Source organism: Corvus brachyrhynchos, unplaced genomic scaffold (assembly GCF_000691975.1).
Source record: "Corvus brachyrhynchos isolate BGI_N302 unplaced genomic scaffold, ASM69197v1 scaffold59, whole genome shotgun sequence".
Classification (NCBI taxonomy): Eukaryota; Metazoa; Chordata; class Aves; order Passeriformes; family Corvidae; genus Corvus; species Corvus brachyrhynchos.
Genome location: NW_008246054.1, coordinates 3817659 through 3827420, shown reverse-complemented (window position 1 = coordinate 3827420; position 9762 = coordinate 3817659). Strand labels below are relative to the sequence as shown.

Sequence of the window (9762 nt, the reverse complement as noted above, 5' to 3'; positions counted from 1 at the left end):
CGACATCCCTGCCCCCTCCCTCAATTTTCCTCCTACATTTAACCACGCAGCCCCGAGCGCCTGTAGGATAAACTCCGAGCGCGCTCTGGTACTGGCTTCGAGTCACGAGGGTCTGGGTGCCTGAATGAGAACCAAGTGTAAGGCAAGGCTCAGCCACCTGTCCGCGGGATCCCCGGCCAAGCGCTCCGGGCTCCCATTAATCAATGGATCTGCCTCTTGGAAAGTCTCTTTAGCATGCTGGACCTCTCCCCCAGGGCGATTACAGAGCGGATTTGGGGACCTGGAAGCCTTCTGGTAATTTTTCTAAGCCAGGCAGCAAAGCAGGGTTGGTATTGCCGGCAATTCTGTGATTTCAAAACCGCTACAAAAACCTTTGCAGTGAGGGAAAAAAAAAAAAACAACCAAAAAAACCCCAAAAAATCGGGTAGGAAAGAAGCTCTTTATATTGCAGGTCTGCAGTCCTGCCCTTTCTCCCCAGGAGCAGCACCTCTCCCACCCCCCTGCTTCCCGAAGATACTGTCTAGCTGCTTTTCAAGGGAAATTAGCTTAGGGGAGGATATTTTTTCTTCCTTTTTCTTACGGACATGGGCTGCTTTGATTGCCTGGAAGCATGATTTCCTGAAACCTGCTCCTTTCTGGCTCTTGCAGGGAGGTTCACAATAAAACGTATTGTGGTTTTGAGCTGGGTTTTATTTAAGAAAATGCCATTCTGGGTTACTCTCTTTCATGAGGCAGATGGAGAAAGAGATGAAAGGCTGACACTTGGGATACCTAATTTCTGCTCTTTAATTGTGGGTTGTGTCTTTTCTATAAGAAAATTCTTCTCCCCTGGGAACCGGGGGGAATTGGAGTGGAATAAATGAAAAAAGGAGAAATAACAGCTGTTAATTGCATTTTTTTGTTTTTGAAGCCTTTCATGTCATTCTTCCAAGAGCGGTCCTGTAAATGGGGATATTTAAATGCACTGCTTTTATAGATCCAGGAACACTTCTGGTTACTCACTGTGCAGCGCTTCGGTGTGAGCCAGGCTCTCTTCCAAGACAGGCTTGGAGCGGTGTCAGGTGCAGCCACTGCAAACCAGTGCAAAGTTGTGGTTTGACAGATCAAAACTGAGCTGGGAGGTGAACTTGTACCATGTTGATGCTTCTATTAATTAAATAAAACTCCAGGCTCAAGCCCCTGCAGTCACTGGTGGTCGGTGTCACCGAGCTGTCCCTTTGGGAATGCTGGAGCAGGCAGGAGCTGTGGAACCCAGGCAAAGCAGCCCCTGCTGCTGGTCATGGGGCTGGGTGGGAGTTGTGCTCAGTGCAGTGTTTGGTTGCTTTCTAGGATGAAGATACCCAAGTGGAGGTGGAGCAGCATCTCCCTCAGTGCTCAGTTGCAGCTGAAAGGCGCCCTGGCCCTTCTTCTTGTGGGCAACGTTGTCTTTGTCATAGCTCAGGTAATGGTATCGTTTCAGGGGGTCTCTGGGCTTTAAAATGCTCTGGCATCTGGGGTGGGAACCCCCTGGGCTTGCAGAGCTGCTCAGTGCATGCACAAGGTCTCCAAAAATTGTGAGGGCTTACGATTTGCCTTAACTCTTTAGTCTGGGTTTAAGCTAAGTTGTACTGTCCATGGCTCAGAGCACTCACAGAGCATTTCAAGGACTCTGAAAGCCATGCCCTGCTCTTGGGTGAGCGTCACTCCTCACTCCCTGCAGTGCCCGGAGCTTTCATTTGCTTTGCATGCAACATCTGCAGTTCCTTTGCCCTCTGATGCATGGTCACAATATGGGGTGGGAGGTGGGGGTGTCAGGGACCCTCCTGAAGTGACAAACCTGTGCTTGCAAAGAGAGCACACGGGCTCCTCCAGCCTGCTGGCATCCCCTGGCACCCACTGACGGGCTCTCCTGCTGCAGAGGGGTTTTGCAAGGGTTTGCTGAAGCTCCCAGTGGAGCTTTCAGCTGCAGCTGTCTCTCCAGCTCCCTGAATTCTCTGTGGAGCAAAACTCAGAGAGCACCAAAAGTCTCAGAGAGTTTAGGGTTGTTTGGGAACTCAGTTTTGCCAACTGAGCGAAACAATGAGAATTTCCTTTCCTGAGGAATCCCAAATATTGCCACTTCATTCCAATTTTGTAATGAAAACACAATTGCAAGAATGCAGGGATGGAAACCTCAGGCTTGACCTCAGCTGGAGAAGGCAATGCCCGGGTCGAGTGGGGCAGGCCGGGAGGGGGGAGTGCCCTCAGTGTCCCACCACAGGCTCTGAGGTTTGGATGTGACTCCTGCTCCTCTTTCCTCCCCCGTGCTCCGAGCAGGACCTGACACAGACGTCCAACAGCCTGGAGGAGGGGTCAGATGTCACTGCTTACTGGTGGGGAGAGTGGACCAAGTGGACAGCGTGCACCAGGACCTGTGGGGGAGGTGTCAAATCCCAGGAGAGGCACTGCCTGAGGCAGAGGTACAGCACCCACGGGCTGGGGAGGGGGGTCTGCAGCTGGCTGACCCAAAGGTCATCACTCAGAGAGAAGCACTGATGGAAAGGTGTGTGGCAAAGCCTGCTTGGGCAGGAGGTGATTCCCTGAGCTTTGGGCATCCCTGCCAGGAGAAACCAGCTGAGGAATTCCTGTGCTGGCCCTGCAGTTTCTCCAGCACGGATTAGTGCAGAGAGGCAGCAGACACAGACTGAGGCCGTTCTCAAGGCTTTGGGGCACAGCAGTGAGGACCCCCTGGTGCAGGGCTGGTTGGTGATTCCATCTGCTTTGTGCCTGGCTCTGCCCTCTCTGGGCACTGCAGTTGCCAAAAGCCACTTTGTAAACCTTGTGCCCAGGCCCTCATCCCATGATACCTCCTGGAATAGTTGATGATGCAGGGAACAAAGCCACAGAGGCCTTTGCTGCCAACTCCAGGGAGTCTGATAGATCTCTCTGTGCATCTGCTGTGTGGACACTGACCTTACTGAGGCAGAGATAAATCTATTTAAACAAGGGGAAATGATTTCTGCCCCCTGTCTAACCATCATGTCTTTATTCAGAAGGAAGTCAGTGAGTGGGCTGGCTAATAAAACTTGCACTGGAACATCCAAAAGATACCAGCTCTGCAAAGTCCAAGTAAGGATATCCTTTGTCTTGTTGGGAACACCTGGTGTGGAAAGTCATGTATGGCATTTCTGGGTCCCTTGGAGAGGGAGCACCCCTTGTCCTGTAGCTGTCATCCTGTTGCCCCTCCAAGCAGCTGGGAGTTCCCTTCTTTGGTGCCCATCAGCAGTGTCTGGGCTTTGAGCCTTTTGCCTGTGCTGGGGGCCATAAAACCAGAGAGTGGCTCTGGCAACATTTCCCAGGGGGTTCCTGCAGTGGGGGGAGGAAGAGGAGGAGGAGGAGGAGGATGTGGCCCTGGCTGGGGAAGGTGATGGAAACACTCCTTGCAGCTGGTGGTGATGTGCCAGAAACCTTTCCCGCACTTTGTTTCCGTCAGGATGTTAATGTATCCCATTCTAGGAGTGCCCTGTGAACGGAAGGAGCTTTCGAGAGGAGCAGTGTTCATCATTTAACTCCCATGTGTATAATGGCAGAACGTATCAATGGAAACCTTTATATCCTGGTAACAAGACATTCTTTGTGTGTTTCATAATGCTCAGCCAAATATTTTGATAGTTATGATGCTACAGCCTGCAGGAAGGCTCCTCCTCTGCTGTTTTAAAGTGGTGTTTTGGAGGCACAATCAGCTGTCTCCTGAGTTCAAAGGCTCGTTGAACCTGCGGGGTAGCTTGAAAATTAAATAACAACATGAGTTCATGTCTGTAGCCTGTGTTGGTCACAGCTCCCAGGGACCAGAGGCTGCAGGAGGATGTGAGAGCAGGGGTGATGGGCTGTGCTGGCAGGGACAGTCGGGCTCACCCAGACAAGTGTCCTTTGAGCTGGGGCCTTTGCTGGCTGTGCTGTTTTCAGTGACTTTTGTCTCTCCCACGCCCTCTGTGTGCTCTGTCAAATGTCACCGAGATGCAGTCAGTCACTTTGGTCATCTGGGGTGAGCAAGAACTGCAGAAACAACTTGGGACTCAAAGACTGAGATTTTATTGAACTTTCAGGCACTGAACTCCCATCAAAATCAAGCATTAAACACAAACCAGGCCAAGCTTTAGAGTTACTGGGAAGCCAGGATCCTTTTCCTGGGCAGGCTCCTGAGCTCTGGTTCTTCAGATTCACATTCGGGTGCCTAAGAATAGAGGTGGGATCTACTGCAACTGTATTTTAGGGGTTTCTGTACACACCTAGGAACGATTATCTTCATCAAATCATTTTCCCTGTGCACCAAGCCCCTGGCTCACCAGCCTTGGCAGGGACAACAAGGTAGAACTTGGTCCATGAGCTATTTCTCCTTGGTGGCTTTTGTCCCTTGAAGGTGACAATTTCCTTAAGCACATTTGCTGTTCAAGCTGACTCACCAGAGATGTTGCAGGGAATTGTTTTGTGTTTGAGCAGGCGTTCATGTGGCTCCTGGGGGATTTGCAGCAGAATGTTTTGACACTGATGCTGCCTTGCTTGGGCGTGCAGGCCAGGGGGGTCTCTGGTTGCTCAGGAGTTGGTGGAGACAAACACATGGCATTGGGTTCCTGATGCAAATATGCATTTGTCATTTGCTTCCTGTGGATATTATAAGATGTGGGATTACTGTGCTGGTGGGTGCTGCCAGCCAGCTGTTGTCTGCAGAAAGCAAAGGGTGAATTAAGTCCATCTCGGGTGAATGTTTATGGAAGAGTTAGAGATTATAAAAGGCTCTAAGTTGCTATGGTTTTGAATGTAGTCTTACACCAGGATTTCCAACAACGCATCTGTTAATTTAACTCCCGTTGCTCTGTGAACATGCATGTTGCTGTGTGGGGTACATATATCACACTGCAAGTCCTTGCACAAAGCAGGGCTGCTGCCTCAGTGCCTGCCCTGGGCTGGTGCTGGTGATGCCCCTGGCATCCCTGGGGCATCTCTTCCTGCCAGGCTGTGCAAAGGCTGTCACACTGTCCAAGTGCCATCTCCCATCTAGCCTGAAACACAAGAGATGGCAACTTCTGAACTCTCACTGCTCTGCAGTTGTGCTGGTGCTGTTGTTGTTTAGCTTGGCAGAGATTCACTGGTTTGGGTAGGATGAAAGTTGTGGTGTTTCTGCTGTTTTTGAATCTCTCTTTATATCCTTTCCCCTTAGATGACTATGTTCACATTTCTAGCAAGCCCTGTGACCTTCATTGCACCACTGTGGATGGCCAGAGACAGTTAATGGTTCAGGCCAGGGATGGAACATCCTGCAAATACACAGATTTCCGAGGGGTTTGCGTGTCTGGAAAATGTGAGGTTGTTAAACATTATAGCAAAAATACTGTTAGTAGCATTCAGAGAATCGCAGTGGGTGCGACGTTTGCCTGACCCTCAGTGCTCTGTCTGTGCATTTTTTAGCCCATTGGCTGCGATGGCATTCTCTTTTCCACCCACACCTTGGATAAATGTGGAGTTTGCCAAGGAGATGGGAGCAGCTGCACCCACGTAACCGGCAGTTACCGGAAAGGAAATTCTCATCTTGGTAAGGCTTTGGGTACCAAGGGCTTTAGTTGAGAGGGTTGGGTTTAAAATGGACTCTTTTTTTTGGTAAATTGCTTTCAGCTCTTACCAGCTGCCCAGCTTCAGTTTTTCCCACGTGTTCTATGTGTGTTAATGCCACTTGTGAATCTGGGCAGAGAAAACCTTCTTTTAAAAAAAAAAAAACCAAAACAGGAAATTTGCGTGGTGCTTGTCAGAAACCAGAGGTCTCTGATGATGAGTGGTGCAAAAGGGTTATGCAAGAGGCTGGTATCTATTTTAGTCTTTTTTAGTCATTTAGCCAAAACCAGGACACTCATGACCCAGTAAAACTAGAAATAAACTATTTGTAATAACAGGAAGCAACAATATCTTGCAAGACCAGGATTTCAAAAATTGGTGTGATGTAAAGCAGCAGAACCTACATGTCCTAAATATAACAATCTAATTCAGGAATTATGATTAATGCTCTCTGAGATGGAGCAAACTGCAGGAACTTCAGTGCTGTGGGAGGGCTTGTCCTGTCCCATCTCTTGCCTGGTGCTAAGCAAAGGGGAGTCAGAGGAGGAACCAGCTGTCAGCTCCTGCTGGGGTTATGGGAACGCTGGCTAACGCAGGGATCAATACTGAACCACAGAGCAGCTTCTCTAGCTAATAAAACCATCTGCAGATGTATTCTCTTACACCAATTTAGATAAACAGGATATTCGTGCATGTAAGGATTGAATCCTTTCCCCCCGTGGATGTGTTTTCCCTCTGTAAACCAGGACACAATTCACACATTTTTCTCTTCTATCACCGATAAGCTCCTGTTTGCAGACCGAAACACGAAGGGTTGGGGTTTTTTAATCTATAGCTCATTAAAAGTGTGGGTCCAGGCCAGCGTGTTTGATAGGTTGCAGCTCTGCCTGAGCAGTGCTTCGCTCAGATCGCTGGTTCCAAAGATCCTTTCATTAATCCGTAGTTTCCCGTAGGCTATTCCCTGGTAACGCACATTCCCGCCGGAGCGAGGGATATCCAGATAGTGGAACGGAAAAAGTCTGCAGATGTTCTGGGTGTGTATAACCTCTTGGTACTTCCCTAGGATGCATGCCTATGCTGGTTAATGCTTTTTCCAATGCGGAGCTGGATGTAGTTTTGTCATAGAATCACAGAATATCCTGAGTTGGAAGGGACCCACAAGGATCATCGAGTCCATTTGTTGCAGACATGAGCTAAATCCGTAGGCAATGTAAATCCAACTGTGTTGTCCAAGCCAGGGTGTTGCTCCTCTCTGCAGTCTGAGCACCTGGGCTGTTTTTGTCAACATTTTGATTGCTTTAATGCAGAAAATGTTGGTGAATATTGTTGGGATTTCAGTGGGGTGTGACAGACGCCCTGGTGCTGGATCACAGATGGCCAAGTGACTTCACCTCTCTCGTGATCCCCTTGGCTTTCCCTCACTTGGGGAATGTGCAATGACAACAGCACCAAGGGGATGTGAGCTATGTGTGGCCTCGCTGAAGTGTTGGTGACCACACCACCCATCTCACAGGGGAGGTGACAGAGCTGCTCAGGGGCAGTGTGGAAAAATCCAGACTTGCCAAAGAGAAGCACGTTTGCTGCCTCAGAGGCTTGTGGCCTCTGAAAGGTGGCTGCCCCATCACTGGAAGTGTTCAAGGCTGGTTTGGATGGGGTTTTGAGCAGCCTGGTCCAGTGGAAGGTTTCCCTGCCCATGGCAGGAATGAGAGGAGCTCTAAGGTCCCTTCCATTGCAAACCATTCTAGGATGATTCTATGAAAGAAAAAGGCTTGATGTGATGAACAGTTCCCGGCCTAGCTTGGGGCGACCTGTCTTGGGCCACTGCTGGCTCAGGGGGCATCAGCTCCCAAGGAGGCAGCTCCTGCCCTTGGCTCTCTGCAGAGCTGGGACTGTTCAATGTCCATGCTGGGCTGGTGCCCAAAGGGTGACAGGAGCCAGGGGCGAGTGTGAGCCCCATACCCAGGAGTTTGCAGTGTGGAGGGACTCGCGGCCCAGAACTCTGGGCACGTCCTCACATGGTACGTGCTGCAAACAGGTGACCAGCGCGTTGTCATGTAGGAGAATCCCTTGTTTTATTCCTGTGACACTCTGATTTTACCCCCTGAACGAACCAGGGGCAGCATCCAGAGCTTTGCTCCTGCACGTGACGGCACTGACTGTTCTCTCTTCTTTGAAGCTGTGGCTGATGAAGCCGGGTACTATTTCTTCAACGGGAACTATAAAGTTGACAGTCCAAAGAACTTCAACATTGCAGGCACGGTGTTCAAGTACCGCCGGCCCATGGATGTGTACGAGACCGGGATCGAGTACATTGTTGCCCAGGGACCCACGAACCAAGGGCTGAACATAATGGTGAGCTTTGACTTCTCATGTTCCCAAGCCTGGGGGTGATGGGAAAGAGAAAATCCACCTCGGATCGAGTAAAGGGGTGAGCTTGGGAGCAGAATCCTGCCATGGTTTCACATGAGGAGGGGAGTGACTCTTCCCAGTTCCTCACCCAACCCTATTTTACTTGTGTCAGTGCTCTTGGATTTAGGCAGGGCTCTGAGTGGTTGAACGTGGGCTTGGTAACTCCTCTCTGCAGGGAGAAGATGCCTCAGGCACTGTGAGGGGATTTCTCTCCTACTCCTTGGCATTTTTATCCAAGTTACCTGGCAGGAAAAGCAAAAATAAGAAACTGGGCCAGAGAGCTTAGACAAGTGCATAAAACTTTAACCCCAATTCTTTCTTGAAAGCAAACCACACAAAACCAGGTATCTGGAGAAAAGGCCCTTAATTTTCTTCTGGGCAGCCAGCCAGAGCCCAGCTCCCAACATCTTCCATGTTAGCCCCAGGCTCTTCTGGAAGGGGAAAGGATGGTTGCTTGGGTGCTTAAAAAGCTTTAGACCACTATGAGGTTGTCTCAGCTGGGAGTCCCCAGCTCCAGTGGGATGTAGGAGCTGCAGGGGAGGGTGTGCTCCTCATAAAGCCACAAGAAGTGGCTTTGCACGTGATAGTCAGGGACTTGTGAAGTCGCTCCCTCAAGCCTCTGGTCACTCAGTGGCCGAGGACGAAGTGTGACCTGTGGCTCCTGAGCTGGGGTTAATCCCCACTGCAGCACTGCCAAACAACCCTTGGAAAATGGTGCTGGGCTCCAGCAGGAAGAAGTTGGCACTGTGAAGGAAAACAGACTGGAAATAGCAAAATAGATGCTCCCCAACTGTCAGGTCCAAGATGAATCCTGTGCCTTGCGTGCCACAAATTCCCTGCACCTGCTAAGAGCTTCATTTCTTTGCTAGGTCTGGAATCAAAATGGCAAGAACCCATCCATCACGTTTGAATACACTCTCCTGAGGAAGCCACACTCAAAAAATCTGCAGCCCATCTACTACACCTTCTCCGAGTCGGAGAGCGAAGAGAGCCGGGAGTTCGATGGAGACGTGCCATTAGGCTTTATCCAGCACAATGCAACCTATTTTGGGAAAATCTCCAGGGAAAGGATAGACTTGGAGAACCAGGTGTTTGGAAGGCAGGACACGGAGGAAGATTTAAACTTGAGCAAAGGTCAGGAAACCAATGAGGTCTATGAAAGAGCAGAAACAATTGACTGTGAGCCAAAACTGAAGGGCAAACAACCCCAAGGTAAGGAGGAGACTTGGGCCTCACTGTTCTGCTTCTCAGAGCTCTTGTTGAGAAACGCTCTGTTTCTACCTCTGGTGGTTCTGCTGGTTTGTGTTTTGGAAACCTCGGAAAGTTCTTTAAAACATCTCTGCTCACAAATCCTCTTTGCCCTTCAGATTCTGGTTTCTGGTGGGGGCGTGCGGGGGGTGGACACCGGGTGAGATCTCCCCGCTGGTGCCCTGCTGTGCTTTGCCTCATGCCAAGGACAGGAGGGAGCCCTGGGTGCACAAAACTCCCTGTCACAACATCTCCCATCACCTCCCACTCCTCCAAAGCCCCCAGCAACTCCTTCCCATTCGAGTCCCTTGGGCACCCCACCCCCAAAGTGCCTGGAGTGCTTTCCCAGCATGGCTGCATGGGCTGTGGGGCGAGGAGGACACCTTCCTTTCACCTCTGCTATTGCTTTGGGCAGTGCTGGCGGGTGCTGAGCTCCCCTCTGGCCACACCATAGCGGGATAAGCCCTCCCAAAGCTGCACACCCTTGAGAACCCCATGAGATTCCCCCTCCCCAGAAGCCAATACCTGCCTCTTGCCCCC

General features: G+C 50.4%; 1 protein-coding gene and 1 long non-coding RNA gene across 2 annotated transcripts in view; one reads left to right on the top strand and one right to left on the bottom strand.

Moving 5' to 3' along the window:
- The window catches only part of LOC108449484, a 5927-nt gene extending 4653 nt beyond the window's left edge, over positions 1-1274 (bottom strand). Inside the window, exon 1 of the long non-coding RNA XR_001865638.1 lies at positions 1003-1274. This is a non-coding gene — a long non-coding RNA (uncharacterized LOC108449484). The remainder of the gene's footprint in view (positions 1-1002) is intronic.
- A 22-nt stretch (positions 1275-1296) lies between these two features.
- ADAMTSL2 (ADAMTS like 2) overlaps positions 1297-9762 on the top strand; it is a 26459-nt gene continuing 17993 nt past the window's right edge. The window contains exons 1-9 of the mRNA XM_017745407.1: positions 1297-1441; positions 2296-2438; positions 3012-3087; positions 3475-3577; positions 5177-5322; positions 5425-5548; positions 6519-6599; positions 7742-7917; positions 8844-9186. Coding sequence (XP_017600896.1) covers positions 1331-1441; positions 2296-2438; positions 3012-3087; positions 3475-3577; positions 5177-5322; positions 5425-5548; positions 6519-6599; positions 7742-7917; positions 8844-9186 — 1303 coding nt within the window. The 5' untranslated portion in view covers positions 1297-1330. The remainder of the gene's footprint in view (positions 1442-2295; positions 2439-3011; positions 3088-3474; positions 3578-5176; positions 5323-5424; positions 5549-6518; positions 6600-7741; positions 7918-8843; positions 9187-9762) is intronic.